This window comes from Mercenaria mercenaria, chromosome 5 (genome assembly GCF_021730395.1).
Source record: "Mercenaria mercenaria strain notata chromosome 5, MADL_Memer_1, whole genome shotgun sequence".
Classification (NCBI taxonomy): Eukaryota; Metazoa; Mollusca; class Bivalvia; order Venerida; family Veneridae; genus Mercenaria; species Mercenaria mercenaria.
In genome coordinates, this window is record NC_069365.1 from 95048697 (window position 1) to 95073808 (window position 25112).

Below are 25112 nucleotides of genomic sequence, written 5' to 3' on the forward strand. Positions count from 1 at the left end.
AATCAATAGGGGTCATCTACTCTGCATGACCAATCATCTTATGAAGTGTTATATACGTGATATTTACATCTATATTTTTTTACATGTACATTTTGTATATTTTCTAGACTTTTGGGTGGTCTCAAACTTCAAAGAGTTAAGGAAGGTCAAAGTGATTGGCATTTGTCATTAGAACCTGGTTACCAAATCTCTCCATTCAGTTTTATAATTAGTTCTTCAAAGTCTTTTATTTTCCAGGTTGATTGACATGTATCATTAACACCTTACTGTAAAATCTTTTGATTCAATATGTTTGTTTCTTTGATATGTCATTGAATGCCGTCTTTGTAATTGGTGAAATCAATTATATTTCTGTACCTCTGTATTTCTGTATCAGTTTGCTAGAATCTTTAGACCTGACATCTTAAATCTTATTCTGGATATATTATACTAATAAACATCAAAAACCATAAACTGCCTTTTTGCTATTCCCCAACAACAAAACAACGTATCTATTACAGAAGTTTCAACACTCTGGGTCAAGTGGTTCTCAAGTTATTGATCGGAAATGGTTTTCTATGTTAAGGCCCCTGTGACTTTGACCTTTGATGGAGTGGCCCCCAAAACAATAGGGGTCATCAACTTCATAAGCCCTGCCATCCTATGAAGTTTGAAGGTTCTAGGTCAAATGGTTCTCTAGTTATTGATCGGAAATGAAGTGTGACACAAGGACAGACGAACGGACAGACAGGGCAAAAACAATATGTCTCCCCCAGTGGGAGGAGACATAATCAATGTCATGGGGACTAAAGGCCACCAATAGAAACAAGAGCTGTCACAAGAGACAGCACGCTTGACTATTTCGATACTGGATAGTAAAATAGGGCAAATCTGAGAAAGCTTGAGCTGTCACTGGAGTGTTTAATGTCTAATATGGATGAAGATATTGGACAATAGCTCAAGTCAGTGTCAAATGTATTTAGTAATAAGAGAGACAATGATAAGTCTGTGTCAAATGTATCAAATAATAACAGAGATAAAGTGTTTCAAAACTTTAAATGAGTATAAAAGGGACATAATTCATGGAAAACTTCTGCATGAGTAATGCATCATGTGTTATATCATGTGAATAATAATGTGGATTAACTATTTCAAGTTTGAATCAAATACATTTAGTTATAACTGAGACAGAGCAAAAGAGCATCACAACTTGAACCTGAAATTCTAAGTAAAAAGCGAGCATCATTTGAACTCATAACATACTGGTGGACCTTGTGTCTTATGGTGTGGGTGATTGTGTGGAACAATAATTTCAAGTTCGAATCAAATCCATTCTGTAACAACAGAGATATGGTGAGAAAGCATCAAAATCAAATTAAAATTCTAAGTGAAAAAGTTGTATAATTCATGAAATATTGGTGCAAGAGTAATGGCCCTTGTGTCATATATGATGTGTTATATTAAGTTTCAATCAATAGAGTGAAAGTGCATCAAAACTTTAAACTGAAATTTTAAGTAAAAAGGGGGATAATTTATAAAATATTGGTGCTAGAGTTATGGCCCTTGTGTCAAACGTGGGTGAGGATGTGGAACAACTGTTTTAAATTTGGATCAAATCCATTTAGTAATAACTGATATAGAGTGAGGATTATTCATGAAACACTGGTGCAAGAGTTATGGCTAAAATGGTGGTAAAAAGGAGCTGAAAGCACTGAATACTGGCCAACTCCAAACAGAAAAATCATAAACTTAAACAAGAGGGTCATGATGACCCTATATCGCTCACCTGTTAAACTTGGCCTATGAATCATCACGATAAACATTCTGACTAAGTTTCATGAAGGTAGGGTCATAAATGTGGCCTCTACAGTGTTATCAAGCTTTTCCTTTGATTTGTGTGGTGACCTAGTTTTTGACCCCACATGACCCAGTTTCGAACTTTACCTAGGAATCATCAAGATGAACATTCTGACCAAGTTTCATGAAGACAGGATCATAAATGTGGCCTCTAGGGTGTTAACAAGATTTTCCTTTGATTTGACCTGGTGACCTAGTTTTTGACCCCACATGACCCAGCTTCAAACTTGGCCTAGAGATCATCAAGATAAACATTTGTGCAACTTTGTATTAGATGAATGCATAAATGAAACCTGTATATGGCTGAAAGGTTCAGAATAGAAAATTTTGCACCTTTCAGGGACAGTAACTCTAGAACCCATGAAGAAATCCAGCTGGTTTTCAAAAGGAACCAAGATCTTATAGTGACTTAAGTTGTGTGTAAATGTGGTTAAAATCAAATGTAAAATGTCACTTCCATCCAGTTCACAAGGTAAAAATTAACAAATTTTGTCTCTTTCAGGGGTCAATCAGGGGCCGTAACTCGGAACCCATGATTGGATCTGACAGATTCATCATGGAATCCAAAATCTATTGTTGTTAAAGATATTTTAAAAGTTTGTATCAAATCAAACCATAAATGAAGTCTCTACACGGCTGCAAGCCAAAACAGCAAATTTTGGCCCTTTAAGGGACCATACCTCTAGAACCCATCATGGGATCTGACCAGTTTTCGAAAGGGACCGGAATATTATGCCAACACAAGTTGTGTGCAAGTTTGATTAAATGTGGTTTCTATTGTGTTCACAAGAAATTGTGGTCTCAATCGTGTTGACAAGCCAAAAACAGCAAATTTTGGCCCTTTAAGGGGCCATAACTCCAGAACCCATGATGGGATCTGGCCAGTTTTGGAATGGAACCAAGATATTATGGCAATACAAGTTGTAAGCAAGTTTGATTAAATGTGGTTTCTATTGTGTTCACAAGAAATTGTGGACAGACGACGACGGACGAAGGGCAATCACAAAAGCTCACCCTGTCACTATGTGACAGATGAGCTAAAAACAGACATTATTATTTCAATTATATGATAACTGTTGTATTTGCACCATTATTAAACCAACACAAGTTCCAGATCTACATGTTATACTGACTGTTGTATAAAGTAACACTTAAAATCTTTCTGTAAGAAACTAATATAAATAGTTCTATTCTATTATAGAAGGGAACAATTTTGTCCGTATATCTGAAGTTATCACATTAGCTGGTTGACCACTGAGTGGACTTCTGTATGGTATAACTGGACTCGTCTTGCCTAGAGGGGACGGCTGTGGAGACCCTTGACGTAGTTTGGACTGGAGCTTTGCTGGACTCTGCCATCTAAAATAACAAACATAATACACGTTTATATACAGAATATTAACATTACATGTATATCAAATATCCACTGACTGATCATTTGACACCTACTGAGTATTTACAAAGAAATTTAGGACAGTGTCATTGAAGAAAACAGGAATTAAATGTTAGATCAATGTTACATCAAAATAATGTTAATGTCACATAAACAATTCCTAGATTAAAAGGAAGTTTTTATTTTCTGTAAATGTCTGTATTTGTTTGTTTTCTAAAGCTGAATCTCATTTTGTAACTACTTTTTAGTTACATAAGGCACTGGCCACACTCCATCAGCTTAATCATTGCTCCTGTATTCCTCTCAACTTGTTCTACAAATAACCAGCAACTTCTCAATACAACAGGAGGTGGAGAACCAACAACGTTTAGTCAACTAGCTTCCATACTGACCTATAGTTCAAATCCTAATTCTAACCATCAGATATAACCAGCTTTCATACTGACTTACAGTTCGAATCCTAATTCTAACCATCAGATATACCCAGCTTTCATACTGACCTACAATTTGAATCCTAACTTTCACCATTAGATATACCCAGCTTTCATACTGACCTACAGTCTGGACCCTAACTTTAACCATTAGATATACCCATCTTTTATACTGACCTGCAGTTTGAACCATAACTTTAACCATCACATATAACCAGCTTTCATACTGACCTACAGTTTGAACCCTAACTCTAACCATCAAATATAACCAGCTTTCATTCAGACTTACAGTCTGAACCCTTACTCTTACCATCTGATATAACTAGCTTTCATACTGATCTATCAGGAATCATTACTCTAATAATCTTATCCAACTCGCTTTCATACTGACCTATAGTTGGTGTGCTCAAGAACCATAACTCTAACCATCAGATAAAACTAGCTTTCATACTGAAATACAATTGAATCCTAACTCTAACCATCAGATATAACTAGCTTTCATAGTGACCTACTTTTGAACCCTAACTCTAACCATCAGATATTACTAGCTTTCATACTGACCTACATTTGAAACCTTAATCTAACCATCTGATATAACTAGCTTTCATACTGACCTATAGTTTGCACCTAACTCTTACCATCAGATATAACCAGCTTTCATACTGACCTATAGTTGGTGTCTCTCAGGAACCTGCTGAGATTAATCTTCCAATGAAATACATTTGGATGTAACTCTGGTGATATTGTTACACAGCTGAGTGCACGTGAAACATTCAAATCTTCTCTGGTTGGCTGAGGCCTGCAACAGAAAGCAACGAGGTTGTAAAGTTATATTACTTAAGCGTTTGTTGCATGTCTATATTTTCTCTAGTTGGCATAGGTAACTTGCACCAGACAAGAAAAAAAATGCCATCATACATGTTAAACTCTACCCCGATAAATATGGTCTTGAACAAGGAAATAATCTAGCCCATTTCAATCCCTAACATCTTCCATCCTGCAGAAGTCACTTTTTCTAAAATGTTTCTTATCACAGAGACACACTGCAAGTTTTTTAAGTTTTCGTCAATGTAATAGATTTTTCAAACACAAAGTCCTCTTGTCAACTTCGAGTCCAGACAGCAAGATAGCCTGATTGGCCGATGCGAAAAGTATGCTAAGCTTTGTTTCAACTACACATGTAAGCTAAAAGGTGTTTATCACATGCTTGATGTCATGAGAGTGAAATAAAGCCATTAAATAAATTTAGTATAATACACTAGTGTAATAAAGCTTTGACATTGATGTTGTTTTAATATAGGAGATGTTCCACAAATTTACTTGGTTTATTATACATGTAGGTAAAGAAAGATTGTTTTATGTTTCAGCAGGAAAAGCTTACATCGAGGGCTGAGCGCGAAACTATTGCATCTTGTTCTTTATTCATATACAGTTACAATAGTTTCGCGCTCAGCCCACGACATGTGATAAAAAGAATATTACATTTTGTGTCTTTCTACATTGAATTTTTAATTTTGTTGAATAAAATTGATAAAATGCTTGGCTCTCAATATCATTATTCATAAGTATTGAATATTGTGGACATTCACAGCCCTGATATCTAGGGAAAGTTGTCATCAACAACCAATCAAAGGCCTGAAGGGCCTGAGAGTCGGCTAATGATTGATGTACTGGTAGTATAGTCTACCAGTTTCAGTTTGGTTTTAGTTTTTTTCCCCAACTGAACAGAGATTTTGTTACAATAGATGAAATGGACATTCAATCGATGCCTAGTAAAACTTTGATTGACATTATACAAGTATTTAAACCCAATATATTTCTCTAAAATTGAAGAGTGGTTCGCAAAAATAAAAATGTTGAAAGTACAAACTACAATTTGACAGGTGACACTAAGATACTGCCCATGACTATAAATATTTTTCCAGTAAACATTTGCCTCCGGCATTACCAAAACAGGCAATTATCGGCTGGTATATATTCGCACGTGATAAAATTTGAATATGAAAATTTATATATTGAAATTTTATAGCGCGGATTGCCACATACAATTTGTAACGGATGGACGAAAGAACTGTTCAGATATTTTACAGTAAGGGCCTGGCAATAACCGTGTCACACGCTAGGTATTGTTCAATCATATTATAAGGGATGTGAATTTAAAGTATACTTACTTTTGCGTTTAAAGATATGTAAATGTGCTGAGTGTCAATATATAGTGTCATGAATGTTTACACTGACAGGAAAATTGCACATTCGAAACTAAGAGAAGTTACTCGGACTAGCTACCAATTTCGGAAAAGATAACCAATATTAATAAATGCAGTTCTTTTTTATTTAAAACCATCATTTATTCTATTTCAGACTGTTAACCCCTTCAAAACCATGTCAGTAGTCCCCAAGTCTATGTACTTTCAATTATCCGTTTTGATTCATGTAGACAGACAGGCCCAGACTGGGCTGAAAAAATGTTTGAGCCATTTTTACGTGGTCGGTAGCAGGGTGGGTGTGGGGAGGGGTGTTCCTTCCCGCTTTGAACTGCAGTCAGATTTTGAAATGGGCATTGGGGCAGGTGGTAAAAGGGCAAATGTATCAAACTGTAAAGTGGCAATATGGGGAGAGGGTGGGAGGATACCCCTCCTGCAAGTAGGGTTTGGGGTATCACCACAAGGAAATTTTGAAAATGTAGACCCTTGATACAGCCTTTGGTGCGATTTCTAACTGAAAATTTTATGTTTCAATTTCTAAATATTACCTAGATTCTTTTAGTATTACAATATTCAAAGTATGAATGACTGTCACTTCATAGTTTTACTTTCGGGTCATGCCTCAGCACTAGAATATAAGTCTGATATTGATTCTATGTATGTATTATAAAAATAAATTCTAGAATCATTTCTGTTACAATAATTATCTATCATGTCTGTTACTTTAATGTTTAAATTTCATAACACAGCTCGATATTTACCCAAAGTATTATATCCGGATATGATTACACTTTCTTTTACACCGCCAAAATCTCCAGTTTCAACAATAAGCGGACATTTAGCAGCAATTGGGAGTATCTGACATTGAAGTTTACGGTTAAATTACCTCTTATTTAAATCTTTTCATAAAAAAGTTGTTTGTTTCGTCAAAGCAGCCAAACATAGACGATCTACTTTCGATTTCAAAAACTACAAGAAAATACAATTTAATGTTTCGCCGATTTGTTTATTTCTCGAAAAATAAGAATTAATATCATTTTTAATATCAGTAGTAACTAAACAAACCAGTAAGAGCTTCTTCTTCCGATAATTTATCCGTTTACTGACTGCAAAATTCAACCCACGCAAAGTCGTAGAAGCATTGTTATAAACAGATCACGCGTGTTCGCCGAGAAGTGTCCAGAATGTAGTTAGGATTCATCCGCGAAGTCTCGCGGAAGAATTAACGTACTGCACATATCTTATTCGGATCATTTAAAATGAAGCTGTCATAATTTAATTTCATCGATGTGGTAAACTCTTTGATAAGAGGCATTCCAATGCTTCAGAGGTCCCACTCAATAAAATACTAGCAGTATGTTCTGGAACTATATTTTGTCTTTCGCTGGATGTTACGCAAGCTTTGTAAGTCTGCGCAATTCATAAAATGCACAGCACAATAAATTTGTTATTTGCGCAATGATTTTAAATATTATTTTTTGAAACGGACAGGGTAACAAATAGATAATTTGGCTAATAAGTTAGTATGCTGTTTTTATTTGAATTTGTGAACATCATATTTGCTATTTTGTGACAAAAGGGCATAAAATTCGTCACCATAATCATATGCGCAAATGTATTACCAAATCCTGCAGAATCGTTATGCGTGTTTATACTTAATAAGTTACCGCGGACGAAAATACGTGGCTTTTTCCGAGTATTGCACAATTACAAGTCATAAATATGACAGATTACATCGTATATTGGTCATAGCAAATAGGATTGACATAAATGAACTTCATTCGATCAATGAACTCTTTGAAATTAGAGACAGTCCAATGGAACTACATCACTTCGCTGTGTTGTGAGGCCATTTAAGAATGAGAAATCGTGCGATAGCAAGGACTCGTCAAACGCTTGACAGCGTTTAGCCGACTCAAAAAATGGTAAATGATTTCAGAGTATCTCCTTAATAAAGCAAGCTATCATCATGTCAGCAGAAAAGAAGAAACTGTTAGCAAACCTGCTTATATTTTCTCATATTAAATTCTTGAACCATATTCGAAAGTATACTTTACTTTCTCAATAATCTAAAACTTAAGTTAGAAAATAATTTACCCATAAATGTATTTTGTCTTAGGCAGAGTAACTGCTCTTGTAAGGTATGCCATTATAGACTGGTTCCCTTCCTGTCCACTGCTGGTTCCAAGCTCAACAATTTCTCCCTCCTGTACTTTGCTAATATCTCCATCACATGATTCTACGTCAATATCCTCTAACAACAACAACTTATTGGCACTTTCTATTTTTGGAATTGATACGACATTAACCTTAATTTCACCATCTCCATTTACATCTTTGAACTGCACAACAAAATCAACAGCTGAATGATCTGACATCTCTTGCTGGTGTAGATCACTGGTTTTGATATAATCTATTAGTGTTGTAATTATTGCACAATCCTTGATATTCAATATCACATGAAATGTTCCTGGTTCCGATAACTGGCTACAATAAGTTTTGTTGCCATCGGATACATCTTCAACGGCTGTCTCGTAGGAAGCAGTTGACTCAGAACCAACAGACAATAACCTTTTCCTCACAACATCATCTACTTTTTCTGTCTCTACAACATCTTGATCTCTATTATCTTTACCTGCCTCTCTCAAAGATTCAACAGTTTTATCAGTATCAACAGGCTCTTTTACTTTATCACTAAGCATGTCTTTATTATCATTTACTGTTTCATTACTTTTCTCATCTATTTTGGGTTTGTCACTATCTGAACCTTCAACAGCATTGTCCTTAGCACTAACAGAAGCAATAGCATCTAATCTGTTACAATTTTCATCATCAGTGACAGATTTTTGTGAACTATCCACTGTTGCTTTATCAGACCAGGATTCGTCCATTAGCTTCAATTGTGCAAAACTATTGGAAAGTGCTGACACTGGACTGAGTATATTATTACCACCTTGATCTTCATTTCTTTCACTACACTGCCTACCTTCTTTTGTTCCTCTTGTCTCATTACCAATATCTTTATTCTTATTATCAGTACTATTCTTACAAACATCCTTGTTTCCGTAGAACACACTGTCAAATGACTTATCTGCATCCTCGCCAGTGATCGAACGTAACCGGTTTGTTACAGGAGTTGTTAGGCCACTAAAATCTAGCACCTGTTCATTAAGACCAAACTTCTCTTTAAAATCTTTAACAAAAGTTAACCAAACTCTTTTCTTCAAATAGTATTCCAGCATACCTAGTCCAGCAGAAGTTGACAGATCAATAAACTGGTCTAGAAATTCCCAATACTCGCTCCACGGCACCTGAAGGTCATGTGCCAGCTGCCTGTAATTAAATCATAACTAGAAGATGCTTTTGTAAAAAAGTGCAGGTCTCCCCCAATGCATAGTCATATAGGCAAGAAGTCAATAGGGGACAGGAGCGAAAGTCAAAGAGACACTGATGGTTGGCTGCAATAGGGATCGTCTACTTGGCATGTCCGGAGTCATTTATTCTGCATGTCCTATCACCCTATGAGGTTTTATCATTCTGGGTCAAGTGGTTCTCAAGTTATTGATCAGAAATGGTTTTCCATTTTCAGGCTCCTGTGACCTTGACCTTTAACAGAGTGACCCGAAAATCAACAGGAGTCATTTACTCTGCATGATCAATCATCCTATGAAGTTTCAGCATTCTAGGTCAAGCGGTTCTCAAGTTACTGACCGGAAATGATTTTACATATCATACCAAGTTTCAACATTCTGGGTCAAGTGGTTCTCAAGTTATATATTGGAAAGAGTTTTCTATGTTCAGCCCCCTGTGACCTTGACCTTTGATGGAGTGACCCCAAAAACAATAGGGGCCATCTACTCTTAAGTCCTATCACCTTATGAAGTTTGAAGGTTCTAGGTCAAATGGTTCCCAGGTTATTGACCAGAAATGGATTTCCATTTTCTATCCACTGTAACCTTACCTTTAACAGACTGACCCCAAAATCAACAGGGGTCATCTACTCTGTATGTCCAATCATCCTAGGAAGTTACAACATTCTGGGTCAAGTGGTTCTCAAGTTACTGACCTGAAATGATTTTCCATGTCCAGGCCCCTGTGACCTTGACCTTTAATAGAGTGACCCCAAAATCAATTGGGGTCAATTACTCTGCATGTCCTATCACCCTATGAGGTTTTATCATTCTGGGTCAAGTGGTTCTCAAGTTATTGATCGGAAATGGTTTTCCATGTTCAGGCTCCTGTGACCTTGACCTGTAACAGAGTGACCCGAAAATCAATAGGGGTCATCTACTCTGCATGTCCAATCATCCTAGGAAGTTTCAGCATTCTAGGTCAAGCAGTTCTCAAGTTACTGACCGGAAATGATTTTACATATCATATCAAGTTTCAACATTCTGGGTCAAGTGGTTCTCAAGTTATTGATTGGAAAGAGTGTTCTATGTTCAGCCCCCTGTGACCTTGACAGTTGATGGAGTGACCCCAAAAACAATAGGGGCCATCTACTCTTAAGTCCTATCACCTTATGAAGTTTGAAGGGTCTAGGTCAAATTGTTCTCAGGTTATTGACCAGAAATGGATTTCCATTTTCTATCCACTGTAACCTTACCTTTAACAGACTGATCCCAAAATCAACAGGGGTCATCTACTCTGTATGTCTAATCATCCTAGGAAGTTACAACATTCTGGGTCAAGTGGTTCTCAAGTTACTGACCGGAAATGATTTTCCATGTTCAGGCCCCTGTGACCTTGACCTTTAATAGAGTGACCCCAAAATCAACTGGAGTCATTTATTCTGCATGTCCTATCACCCTATGAGATTTTATCATTCTGGGTCAAGTGGTTCTCAAGTTATTGATCAGAAATGATTTTCCATTTTCAGGCTCCTGTGACCTTGACCTTTAACAGAGTGACCCGAAAATCAACAGGAGTCATTTACTCTGCATGATCAATCATCCTATGAAGTTTCAACAATCTGGGTCAAGTGGTTTTCAAGTTACTGACCAGAAACGGTTTTCCATGTTCAGGCCCCTGTGACCTTGACCTTTAACAGAGTGACCCCAAAATCAATAGGGGTCATCTACTCTGCATGACCAATCATCCTATGAAGTTTCAACATTCTGGGTCAAGTTGTTCTGAAGTTATTGATCAGAAATGGTTTTCACTGTTCAGGCCCCTTTCATGCAGTGACCCAAAAAACAATACGGGTCTTCTACTCCAGCAGCCCTATCACCCTATTAAGTTTAAAGGTTCTAGGTCAAATGGTTCTCCAGTTATTGATCGGAAATGAAGTGTGACGGACGGAAGGATGGACGAACGGGGCAAAAACAATATGTCTCCCCCAGTGGGGGTGGGAGACATAATAACTGTTTATACATCCTGTAACAGAAGTACTGCTGTAAAGTTCTATTCATTTTGCCTTGCAAGTTATAAAATATCCTTTCAAGTTAGCAGATGCATACCATATTTTCTGGACAATTGACTACGGTGTATTTTTTGACAATGTGGCCTATGCTACGAAGCAACCTACATGGCATTTTTGATTTTTTTACGGGCAGTATTGGTAGCTTTATTGTTTATCTGTTCAAACTAAATATGCGAAAAGGAATATCTATTGACACCATCATTTCTTACCTGCCCGCTTAGCTCAGTAGGGAGAGCGTTGTTCTATGGATCACGGGGTCGCGAGTTCGATCCCTGGGCGGGGCGTATGTTCTCCATGACGATTTGATACAAGAGGGCCATAATGGCCCTATATCGCTCACCTGTTACCATTGCACTTAAGGACAAGAAGGTCAAACAACAAAGGGAAGAAATTTAACCAAAAAGAAAAAAAAATTCTTACAAGGGGCAGATATGTCAAAAAACACCTAAAAATTGGAGATACCATCCATGTTGTACCACAGAAAAGTGGTCTCGTTTTTTCCCTACAGCCAATAATAAAAAGGTTACTAAATAAGCTATTTATAGTACCATAAAAGGGAAATTATTGTATGTGAACAAAAGAAGGATCTGCAAAATAAAAACGAGAGCAATGCAATGCAACGCAAATGCAGAGCAATATACACACAAAACAAAGTCGTATGACCCCTGACCTTGAAGTGAGCCATCCAAAACATGTGCTCTGCACGTCGTTTCGATGAGGTGAACATTTGTGTCAGATTTCTTTGAAATCCTTCAAGGGGTTCAAGAGTTACAGAGCGGAAGGGAAATTGCTAACCAATAGACAGAGAGACAGACGGACATCGAGGTGATAACATAATACGTCCCTTTGGGCATATAAAAAGGAATTGAGATCTTATGGTGATACAAGTTGTGTGCAAGTTTGATTAAAATCAAATCATAAATGAAGCTGCTATTGTGCAGACAAGGTCAAAATAACTAATTTTGGCCCTTTTAGGGGCCATAACTCTGGAACCCATTATTGGATCTGGCCGGTTCAAGAACGGAATCAACATCTTATGGTGACACAAGTTTTGTGCAAGTTTGATTAAATTCAAATTATAAATGAATCTGCTGTTGTGCAGACAAGGTCAAAATAGCTATTTCTGGCCCTATCAGGGGCCATAACTCTGGAACCCATAAAAGAATCTGGCCAGTTCAAGAAAGGAACCAAGACCTTGTGGTGATACAAGTTGTGTGCAAGTTTGGTTATAATCAAATCATAAATGAAGCTGCTATTGTACAGACAAGGTCAAAATAGCTAATTTTGGCCCTTTCAGGGGCCATAACTCTGGAACCAATGAAAGGATCTGGCCAGTTCAAGAAAGGAACCGAGATCTTATGGTGACACAAGTTTTGTGCAAGTTTAATTAAATTCAAGTCATAAATGAAGCTGCTATTGTGCAGACAAGGTCAAAATAGCTAATTCTGGCCCTTTCAGGGGCCATAACTCTGGAACCCATAAAGGAATCTGGCCAGTTCAAGAAAGGAACCAAGATCTTGTGGTGATACAAGTTGTGTGCAAGTTTGGTTAAAATCAAATCATAAATGAAGCTGCTATTGTGCAGACAAGGTCAAAATAGCTAATTCTGGCCCTTTCAGGGGCCATAACTCTGGAACCCATACCGGAATCTGGCCAGTTCAAAAAAGAAACCAAGATCTTATGGTGATACAAGTTGTGTCCAAGTTTGGTAAAAATCAAATCATAAATGAAGCTGCTATTGTGCAGACAAGGTCAAAATAGCTAATTTTGGCCCTTTCAGGGGCCATAACTCTGGAACCCATTATGGGATCTGGCCAGTTCAAGAAAGGAACCAAGATCTTATGGTGATACAAGTTGTGTGCCAGTTTGGTTAAAATCAAAGGCCTGAAGGGCCTGAGTCGGCTAATGATTGATGTACTGACAGTATAGTCTACCAGTTTCAGTTTGATTTTAGTTTTTTTCCTCAACTAAAGAGCGATTTTGTTACAATAAATGAAATGAACATTCGGTCGATGCCTAGTAAAACTTTGATTGACATTATACAAGTATTTTATAATTTAAACCCAATATATTTCTCTAAAATTGAAGAGTGGTTCGCAGAAATAAAAATGTTGGAAGTACAAACTACAATTTGACAGCTGACACTAAGATACTGCCCATGACTTTATATATTTTCCAGTAAACATTTGCCTCCGGCATTGCCAAAAAGAGGCAATTATCAGCTGGTATATATTCGCACATGATAAAATTTGAATATGACAATTTATAATATTAAAATTTTACAGCGCGGATTGCCACATACAATTTGTAACGGATGGACGGAAGAACTGATATTTTTACAGATATTATAATGGGCCTGGCGATAGCCTTGTCATATGTTAGGTATTGTTCAATCATATTATAAGTGATGTCAATTTAAAGTATACTTACTTTTGCGTTTAGAGATACATGTATGTAAATGTTGCTGAGTGTCAATATAAGTGTAACCGATATAATAAATGCAGTTCTTTTTTAGTTAAAACTATCATTTATTCTATTTCAAAACTTGTTAACCCCTTAAAAATCATGTCTTTTTACCCCGAAGTCCATCCACTTTCAATTATCCATTTGATTCATGTAAACAGACAGGCCAGGCCCAGACTGGGCAGAAAAAATGTTTGAGCCTTTTTTTTACCCCGGTCGGTAGCAGGGTGGTGTGGGGAGGGGAGTTTTTTCCGTTTTTAAATTGCAGTCAGATCTTGAAAGGGGCATTGCGGCAGGTGGTAAAAGGGCAAATGTATCAAACTGTAAAGTGGCAATATGGGGGAAGGGTGGGGGAGGATACCCCCTCCTGCAAGTAGGGTTTTGGGGTATTACCACAAGAAAATTTTTTGAATATGTAGACCCTTGATACAGCCTTTGGTGCGATTTTAACTGAAAATCTTCTGTTTCAATTTCTAAATATTACCTAGATTCTTTCTAGTATTACAATATCCAAAGTATGACTGTCACTTCATCTTTTTACTTTCAGATCATGCCTCAGGACTAGAATATGAGTCTGATATAGATTATATGTAGGTGTAATAATATAAATTATTTCTTTAAAATAATTTCATTTATTCCTCGAGACTTAAAATGTTTGTTAGTTGCTAAGGATTCGGGATTAATCGGCCTTTATTATTCAGTTGAACTGGTTCTCGTTTTATCAATACAGTACTGATGTGCATGTTTCAGCGAGCCGAGAAAAACAGCCAGTTGTTCGATAAAAAAGCAAAAGCCCGTGCAGATTTCTCACATTGCGTCTGAAAGGGCAAAATAGACCGTTATTATACACTGACTGACAAAATCTACAGTTCTTCTACATGTCGTTCAAAAAATAAACTTAAAAGTAATCTTAAATTAAAATGCCGCATGAACGTGTTAGACCTAAACGACAAGGCCGGGAAAGGAAGGACGAAGGTCACAGGCAAAATGTAAGAGCAAAATCGTCAACAACAGGAATATCGAGGTGCGGAATCAGCGGGAGTGTCCTGCAGTCAGTTCACCATAGGACGAGAGGAGAGAAACAAAAGGCCGGCCAGGAACGAGGTGCGGAATCAGATACCTCCACATGACCTTGGAGCACGAGGGACCGGTAATTGTGCAAACGATATCGAGAAGGAAGAAACAGACAGTTACAAGATAATGCTGGTGGGTGTATTACTAATATTATTGATTTTAAGTTTTTTTACAGGGTTTCGGGTTTTTCACAAGACTATGTCATGGTTAGAGGTAAAATTTAAAGGGAGGGTGTGGCGATGTAAGTGTATAGGTCATTTATACTAGGCTCGTCTGTATGGTCAGCATGTCTAATATTGAACAAAAAGTTTATAGTCTGTGGGAAAAATGCGCAATTAAATCATACCTTCTGTTAGTCTTACCAGTGTCTTTTTGGGCGGCACATCTGCTTTCCTCCTTGAACAGATTTTCAGAGACGAATATATCAATTTGGGCATTATTGCCGGTCAAAGGGGACATTTAGTTATCAAAACGTTTTTTTGTAAGAATAACATTTTAGACTGCCCTACCAACGGTCAGACTGAAAACACTCGGGCAAGTTTAAATTTCCCAATATGCAGTGGTCGAAAGCGTTCATTATTTATGCGGCGACATACTAACCAATCAGTGAAAAAGTTCAGAAAATGCTTTGTTACATGTAACAAGTTTTAACATGGCGTGTGCACGGTGGGCAGTTTCAGCTGCGTCGGTGATATCGCCCGCATCCGGTCTTAAAACATAACAGACTTGGGGTGGCGATGTGTGCAGGTTAATGACGCAGCGGAAGCGGTTCGGGCGAGTACACGTCAACTGCATGTGCAATTACTTCATTAATATTCAAATTTTCCATATAAAGCACATACTTCGCTCCACATTGGGGAAAGTGTCCTGCAGTCAGTATAACTTTTCAGTGAAGTATCAAAACCCACATCCCGGGATAAATTTCAAGTAGAACATTTCAGAGACATTTTAGGGGTCAAGATTGGGGTCGCGCCCGGAGATGAAGTTCAAATGAAATTTCGTCTCAAAAGCTCAAAAAAAAAAAAAAAAAAAAAAAAAAATATCGATATAGTTAACTTAGCAAATTCACTGGTCAAAGTAGACTATATCGACCCAAAATAACAGCTGTTAAATTTCTAAAATAGGTCAAGATCTAGGTCAAGGACTGTCATCAAAAAACGCAAAACGCACACCGTTTAGTACGTTAATATCTTCTCTGCCAACACAAACACTGGACTGACACAGAAATTTTTTTATTTGATACAACACATTCCTTTTGAGGAATGGATAACATCGCAAAATTTGCTAGGATTTAAAGATACGCCACAAAATACCTGTATTCTTTTGTTTTTTCCATGACGGTAGTTTTACATGATTTCATGAAAAGATTGAAATAAAACAAGTATTTAGTAACAAGTTGACGGTGACATAGATTAGGCCAAAACAAGGTGTTTTAATGACTTAATTCATATTTAATAAATGTAACAATATGTACAGAAATTATGTTTTAAAGGGTTAAATTTCGAACACTTTTGGGTTTCTTCAGTGTAAAGTATCATTCTATGCTATGTTTCTTAAAACTATGATGATAAGAATTGATTGAATAAGTTTTTGCATATGAAGCTGTAAACCCCATTTATTTAGGAAGGGCCTTAATTATCCATCATGGCTGTATATTACTTGAATTTAAGAATGATTTTAATGAAGTTTCCGTGGTTAAAAAAAAAAAAAAAAAAGGTTACTAGGTCGTGGTGGGCATTTAAGAATTTTTTTAAGACGATTTTACTGGAGGTGGTTTTGCGGCTTTAAATGTATTTAAGGATTTGATAGCAGTTGGCAAACGAAAGAACAAAGCAATAATGATTGTAATTTTGGGGTTCAGAGCTTGATTTGTAGACCTACAGATGGTGATCCGAATTCTGACCACTACACTTCAGAAAGTAAATTAAAAACAAAAAAAAAAAAAAAAAAAAAAAAAAAAAAAAAAAAAAAAAAAAAAAAAAAAAAAAAAAAAAAAAAAAAAAACATCGATTGTTTCACAGAATACTTTTTATTCAGGACTGCAGATGTATGTGGATTGTTTCGTCTCTGCTTCATCCGACTCATTCTGTTGATTTACCCAAGCCTATCACCACATATGGGTTGAGATTTGTTTAGATTTAACAATACTAGGATTCTTGCGATATTGCAGTCGGTATACCCGTTTTTTCAGGACTATTTTTGGATTACCAATCAGGGTAAACTGAAAAAAAAAAAAAAAAAAAATCTTATTCAAAACCAATCACGTGCCTGGTCGTTTTAATGGCATTTGAAATGGCCTGCTTCGCCTTCGAATTGAAAAGTTCAAACATTCTTTATTTTAGAACAAAGAAGTATAAAATACACATTTTATTTTATTGGTGGGAAATCTCTATCGATTCTTTTGATAAATGTGTAGCACTGCTTTTAAAAGCATTTGAAAAAATTTCGACAATTATAACCGGTAAAAGTATAGCCTAAAATTTTAGGAATACGTCATCATGTTTATTCATGACGTTATGGTTTAGTGTAAGGGTTTCTCATCAAATTTTAAATCATACCTTACGAGCATTATTTTTTCATTAGTTTATATGAGAGTGTTTTTAAGTAATCTATTACAGGGTTGTCATACGGAATCAAATTCGTTTTTGCGGGGGTTTAAAATATAAACCTGTTTTATTGCAGATTTATTATAACTACGAATAAAGGATGTTTACAGTTGTTTTCATATTAGCCTATTCAGATTAATTAAGTGTACTGGTAGAATCAAGCGTCGGTGGGATCCGGTATTTAGAGAAGAGGCTGACCTGTCTTTTAAACGGACAGTATTTGGTTATACGTTTAATAAATTCTAAGACAAATCAGAAAGGGATTTTATTTTGTTGAAAATAACAAAACGAAACCAGTGTAGCTTGTCCATAATTCAATTAATTTAACGCGATTCTATGAAATATTAAGATACTATTTTCTTATGGGCAATATCCCCCCCGAGTCAAACATTCAAAAGACCAAATAGTTCAAGCAATTTCTGAGAAAATACTACTGACGCTTTACATGCTAGAGGTTTAAATTTATGACAATTATTTCACAATTTGGACACAAATTCAAATAAAACTTGTGTGTGCCAAAAGTTGATACAATTCTTCATTGATTTAGGTAAACTATTAAACAATATCCCAAATTACGAATTTTTGGTGATTGAAACTATGTATGTACTTTTACCAAGTATACACGCAAATAAAAAAAATAAACTTTTCATGACTACTTACTGTGATTCAGAAATTCCTGACGTCACAAATAACCTAACATGAATTATCTTGTTAAGATCTAGTTTTTCCAAAGATTTTTACGTTAAAACCAAATCACACTATAATGTGTTTAGGCCACAAGCAACTTTTTTTCCTGGTAAAATGTTGTTCAGATTTTTTGCTATTAGGGATAATGCATCAATACGCTTAATTAGTTTGCCCTGTACGTACTGATCATTCGTATTAGAAATACTACAGTATCTTTCGGTAACACCGCATGATATTTTCGACTCCCGCGATTGGCTGGCCGTGTGGGGTTGAAGGTTTACCTATATTTTATGCGTTTCGCTATAAATTTCTTTCGCGCGGATTCATTGCATTTTACTTGAGATTTGCCGCGGTCACAGAGATGCTTTAACAGAAAATTGTAAAAGTCTAATTTTTCTTTGGTTTATTTTTGGGGGATAAATTTTTGCAAAATTTATTGTGGCGGAAAAATCAATAAATCGAGAGGAGGGCGGACCCCATGGGTTTGTTAAAAAGCTTTTCTAGCACTGAGGTTTTTGGGAGCAGCTCTTGACTTGCTTCGTGGCATCGTTTTGGTGCGGAAGCCGTGGTGAGCTGAGGTCTGCTGTCATACATTCGGTGTGGTCCGTGTGCTGGGTGCCGTCTGCGGTTTTTAGGGGTCATCGCATCGCGTGTTGTCTCATGCTTGCGCCTGGTCTCCTCTCGCTTGAAGAATAGAGCGGGCCCAAAAACATGCCAACTAACTTTTCAATGTTTTTCTCAGATCTATTGATGCATTTACCTTAGCAAAATGTAAATATATTAATTTAGAAATCAAGTATTTTAAGTCATTTGTTCGTCATAATGTGTTATATGATCTTAAAACATTTAAAACAGAAATAACATGAGATAAATAAAAGACAAAGAATGGGACATGTTCTTATTTTATGTCGAGTAATATGGAATAATATAAATTATTTCTTTAAAATAATTTCATTTATTCCTCGAGACTTAAAATGTTTGTTAGTTGCTAAGGATTCGGGATTAATCGGCCTTTATTTTTCAGTTGAACTGGTTCCGTTTTATCAATACAGTACTGATGTGCATGTTCAGCGAGCCGAGAACACAGCCAGTTGTTTGTATAAAAGCAAAAGCCCGTGCAGATTTCTCACATTGCGTCTGAAAGGGCGAATAGACCGTTATTAATACACGACTGACAGAATCTACAGTTCTTCTACATGTCGTTCAGTAAAGATAAACTTACCCTCCCCCGCCCAACCCCCTAAAGTTGCTAATGCAGTAATTTTTTTTATGGTTAACTTAGTTTTTTTGGTGAAAGACCGGACATTCTAAGAAATTTGTGTCAGATTTGCTGCGTTTTGTATTATACTTTCAGGGTACAGATTTCTTATATGGCATTTAATTGAAGATGTCATGAAACTGTTAGTGGGAACGACACTGTGAAGTCTCCGATATCCCAATTATAATCATACTCAAAGAAGTTACGAATGAATGTTCTGTGATAGAAGCCAAGTCGAAGGAACTTCAAAGTACCGTAATACTTCCTGGAAATTAACTTTTTGGCTAGTTTCCCGATTTAAATGGAATTCAGGTGTAATTGTGTTGATAAATAACAGCATTCGTTAGAATGGGTTTTTAACTGGAACTGTGTGCTTTTTTTAGGATATCGGAAATTAAATTAATGTTTAAGACATTTTCTGTAAAAGAAAAAAATAGGAAAAGAAATTACATGAACTTGGGTATTACTTTAGCTTAGGTATTTTCATTTATATCTTAGCTTTTAGATAAAAGATAAGGCTCACTGGCAGTTATTTATGTGTTTTGTAATTTTATTTAATCGGTAATTATACCTTAAATGTTACGACTGCGCTCAAATAATGTTGAATTGAGGGGATCAGCGAGATATCGAGTTAAATTAGATTGCTAAACAAAAAACCCGGGGTTTGGGTGTTTGGTTTGTGGCGTTAACGGTAGACGCCGACTAGAGATATATCTATGCGTTTGGTGTGATGAATTTTATTCGGAACAGTTTTAGTGTAATTTGCGTTGTCGTCTGTCGTTATGGACACGGTCCGCTCAGTTTGGTGAAGCTTATGTTTGCCTTTATCGGGGGGCCTATCACAAGGGCATTATTGTCCTTAAACAGTGCACCAAAGGTTTGTTCAATTTCAAAAGATGCACTTGCTATTTAAGGTTGGTTGACCTGAAGATGCTTCGGGGCACTAAGGAAAATTTCGTCCTTAAAAGTACTGGCGAGTCCTAGATTGCATTGCGTTGCGTTGCGTTTGCTTGCTTTTGAAGTGGTTGTAGTGCACCACTATAGGTTCTGGTGATTTCCTAGGTTGCTTTGCTTTTTTGCGTAGTGAAGCTTCTATAGTGAATATATACAGTATTGGCGAAACCTAGGTTTGTGTCTGGGAATGTATCACTATGGGACTGGTGAGGCCCAAGTTGCATTCCGTTGTCCGTAGTGCTTCACTATGTTTGGTAATGCCTATGTTGCGTTGTTTCTTGCGATATGAAGTGTCTTAATGCATCACAATGGTACTGGTGAGGCCCTGGTTGCATTCCGTTGTCTGTAATGCTTCACTATAATGTTTTTGTGGTGCCTATGTTGCGTTGCTTCTTGCAAAGGGGAAGTGTGTCTGGGTGGGATCAGATTGGTGTTTTGTGGTGGTAGGCCCGGTCATCCGTATTTTTAGTTTTACTAGCGAAGAATTGGGCTGTCTCATGAATATTTACGCGTGCCCTTTTTGTGGACAATAATGCCAATATTGTCGTTCTTGTTTTAGCACAGACATAATCAAACAGCTTTCTAGCACTGGGGTGTTTGGTAGCAGCTCTTGACTTGCTTCGTGGGAACGTTTGGTGCGGAGCCGTGGTGAGCTGAGGTCTGCTGTCATACATTCGGGTGTGGTCCCCTGTGCTGGGTGCCGTCCTTTCGGTTTTAGGGGTCATCGCATCGCGTGTTGTCTCATGCTTGCGCCTGGTCCCCCTCTCGCTTGAAGATAGAGCGGGCCAAAAACATGCCAACTTAACTTTTCAATGTTTTTCTCAGATCTATTGAAGCATTTACCTTAGCAATGTAAGAATATATTAATTTAGAAATCAAGTATTTTAAGTCATTTGTTCGTCATAATGTGTTATAAAGATCTTAAAACATTTAACAGTATAACAATGAGATAAATAAAAGACAAAGAATGGTACATGTTCTTATTTTATGTCGAGTAATATGGAATAAAAATAAATTCTAGAATCATTTCTGTTACAATAATATCTATCATGTATGTTACTTGAATGTTTTTAAAATTTTATAACACAGCTCGATATTTACCCAAAATATTATATCCGGATACGAAATTTTCACTTTTCTCCAGTTTCAACAATATATTTTTACAAATTGTGATGATACGAAGACATTTTGCAGCATTGGCATAAACTGACATTGAAGTTTAAAGGTTAAATTACCTCTTATTTAAATCTTTTCATAAAAACGTTGTTTCGTTTTGTCCCAAAACAGCAAACATAGACGAACTACTTTCGATTTCAAAAGCTACAAGAAAATACAATTTAATGTTTCGCCGATTTGTTTATTTCTCGAAAAATAAGAAATAAAATCATTTTTAGTATCGGTAGTAACTAAACAAACCAGTAAGAGCTTCTTCTTCCGATAATTTATCCGTTTACTGACTGCAAAATTCAACCCACGCAAAGTCGTAGAAGCGTTGTTATAAACAGGTCACGCGTGTTCGCCGACAAGTGTCCAGAATGTAGTTAGGATTCATCCGCAAAGTCTCGCGGAAGAATTAACGTACTGCACATATCTTATTCCGGTCATTTAAAATGAAGCTGTCATAATTTAATTTCATCGATGTGGTAAACTCTTTGATAAGAGACATTCAAATGCTTTCAGAGGTACCCACTCAATAAAATACTAGCAGTATGTTCTGGAACTATATTTTGTCTTTCGCTGGATGTTACGCAAGCTTTGTAAGTCTGCGCAATTCATAAAATGCACAGTGCAATAAATTTGTTATTTACGCAATGATTTTAAGAATATTTTTTGAAACGGACAGGGTAACAAATGGGTAATTTGGTTAATATGCAGTTTTTATTTGAATTTGTGAACATCATATTTGCTATTTTGTGACAAAAGGGCATAAAATTCGTCACCATAATCATATGCGCAAATGTATTACCAAATCCCGCAGAATCGTTATGCGTGTTTATGCTTAATGAGTTACCGCGGAAGAAAATACGTGGCTTTATTCGAGTATTGCACAATAACAAGTCATAAATATGACAGATTACATCGTATATTGGTCATAGCAAATAGGATTGACATAAATGAACTTCATTCGATCAATGAACTCTTTGAAATTAGAGACAATCTAATGGAACTACATCACTTCGCTGTGTTGTGAGGCCATTTAAGAATGAGAAATCGTGCGATAGCAAGGACTCGTCAAACGCTTGACAGCGTTTAGCCGACTCAATAAAATCATAAATGAAACCACTATCGTGCAGACAAGAAATTGTTGAAGGACGCACGGACGGACGAAGGGTGATCACAAAAGCTCACCTTGTCACTATGTGACAGGTGAGCTAAAAAGACATTGTGTCTGGAATTATTCATCCTCCACCTGATATTTTATGTGGGGAAGTTGGCAATTACTTGTGGAGAACAGGTTTGTACTAGTACAGAATCCAGGAACACTGGTTAGGTTAACTGCCCACTATTACAAGACTGAAATACTGTTGAAGAATGGCGTTAAACCCAAAACAAACAAACAAACCATCATTTCTTACCAACTTAACCTTCACAATTACATTTTGTATGCTTACTTCCATGTCACTGAAACATGAACCAAATTCCTACATATCCACTGCAGCCTTAACTCTTATGCTGGACACAACTGATTCTGCCTTTGCAACCTGTGTAGATCATGATCTGCCTGCACATTGGTGCAGTCTGATCATGATCTGCACAGTTCGCCTTTCAGTCAGTATCTTGTTGGTATGCACCCCTTTTAGCAGTTAATGGTACTGTCCAAATTGAAAGATGGACAAGTTCATCATAGAAATTTAGCAGGGTAAGTGTTAATGCTGCAGCAACCTTTACATTCATTTCTGAATTTGTAGAAATATATTGGTGTGGCCTGTACAGAACTGGTCCATTGTCCAGAAAATGTGGTATTCACTTTTATGCTGATTGGACAGACCATTTATTAGCAAAATCATGACCCTTTCAAACAGAACTATTTTTTTAAAATGATTTGGCTGTTTTCTACAGATTTAGATCTAATTTACCACACAGAAAAATATCTTGAGCACTGCACTTGTTTCCATATAATACATATGTAAGTTGTAATATCTACGTACCTGCCAATTCTCTCCATACCTTTCTCACAGTCACTACGCTTGGTGTTAAAGTAAGCTCTGACTTGATCTGGACTCTGTGACACCAGTGGTGGTGTTGTCCATCTTTTATGAAATAATCCAGCCTATAAAAAACAACAAACACATATTGTTGATATGGCACTGAAACAGAAAGAAGTTTACTTATTTCTTATTAACACTTTTAAAATACTTGACAAACAAAGCAATGTTTAGTTTCCTGATCCCAGGAGTTTAGTTTTTTACAATGTGCTTTTGTATCTTTATCAAGTTTTATCACATGTAAAGATGTCGTGGGAGTGAATTAAAGCCATTACATAAAATTGATAATACATTTAATTTAGTGTAATAAAGCTCTGACGTTGACGTTGTTTAACCTTTCACCTGCTGCCGGCAAGTGATTCTGCTTTTGTGACCAGTGCAGACCAATCATGGCCTTCCCTGTTTGCATTCAGTCAGTAAGTTTTCAGTGAACACCCCTTCAAAAAATAAATGGTATTGAATGATGGAACAGTCCATTTTAGAAATTTTGCAGGCTGTAGGTTAAAGTATAGGAGATGTTGGTCAAATGATAATAGTTAAAGAAGGTAAAATTTTTGCTGTTTCGGCAGGTAAAGCTATTATATATAGTAACATGTGATAAAAAAGAATATTACATTAATTTTGTGACTTTCCTTATTGAATTTATTAAACTAACTGAATAACACTTAATGCATATAATACCTCAAATTTTATCAATACAGTAACATGATGATTGCTCAAGGACACTATAGGATTGAATAACTGGTATTTTTTTCTGGTGTTTATGCATAAGCAAACCCTGTCGATTAACCCACACATTGAATAAAGCTAATTTGAAGGACTTTACATTGAATGTTTGCTTCAAAGGAAGGGTTGTCGCATGCATGCACCAGAGAAAAAAATCTAATCCATAATGTGCTTTCATGCTGATTTTACAATTTTAATACTTTTGCCCTAATCATAAAAAAATCTTGAAAACTTTTGATCAAATTTTAAGTGACACAAAAAATACACTCACGCATACAGTATATAGCATATCACAGTGGAAAGCTACAAAGACCTCTTCAGAAATAAACAGAGATACATGTATAATAAAATGTTTATTTGAATGAAATAACTAGTCTAACCTCAGAAGGTGACATTGGCCCAGCACAAGCCCTCACAGACATTGACGGATCTCTAGGACTGCTAGTTATTCTTGGCATATCTGTAGACTTACTGACGTCTGGTGACCACGGCTGACCTATCACAGGGGTTACAGTGTTGTCATCTGAACGCATCAATGGCACATAACACTGACCTGTAAATGATGCATTGTCAAATATATTTTCTAGGAAATATGAAACTTCAAAGATATTATTTAAATATGAAAATTCATATTGGTTCTATAGTTGAAAAAACAAGAGGGCCATGAAGGCCCTGTATCGCTCACCTGACCTATTGACCTATAGATCATCAAGATTAACATTCTGACCAAGTTTCATAAAGATATGGTCATAAATGTGATCTCTAAAGTGTTAACTAGCTTTTCCTTTGATTTGACCCGGTGCCCTAGTTTTTGACCCCACATGACCCAGATTCGAACTTGACCTAAACATC

At 36.5% G+C, this 25112-nt stretch overlaps 1 protein-coding gene across 1 annotated transcript in view; it reads right to left on the reverse strand.

Moving 5' to 3' along the window:
- Window positions 1-942: 942 nt before the first annotated feature.
- Window positions 943-25112, reverse strand: part of LOC123558022 (uncharacterized) — a 36263-nt gene continuing 12093 nt past the window's right edge. The window contains exons 7-11 of the mRNA XM_045349894.2: window positions 24641-24813; window positions 23478-23599; window positions 7962-9197; window positions 4328-4459; window positions 943-3195 (exon numbers count right to left, since the gene is read on the reverse strand). Coding sequence (XP_045205829.2) covers window positions 3024-3195; window positions 4328-4459; window positions 7962-9197; window positions 23478-23599; window positions 24641-24813 — 1835 coding nt within the window. The 3' untranslated portion in view covers window positions 943-3023. The remainder of the gene's footprint in view (window positions 3196-4327; window positions 4460-7961; window positions 9198-23477; window positions 23600-24640; window positions 24814-25112) is intronic.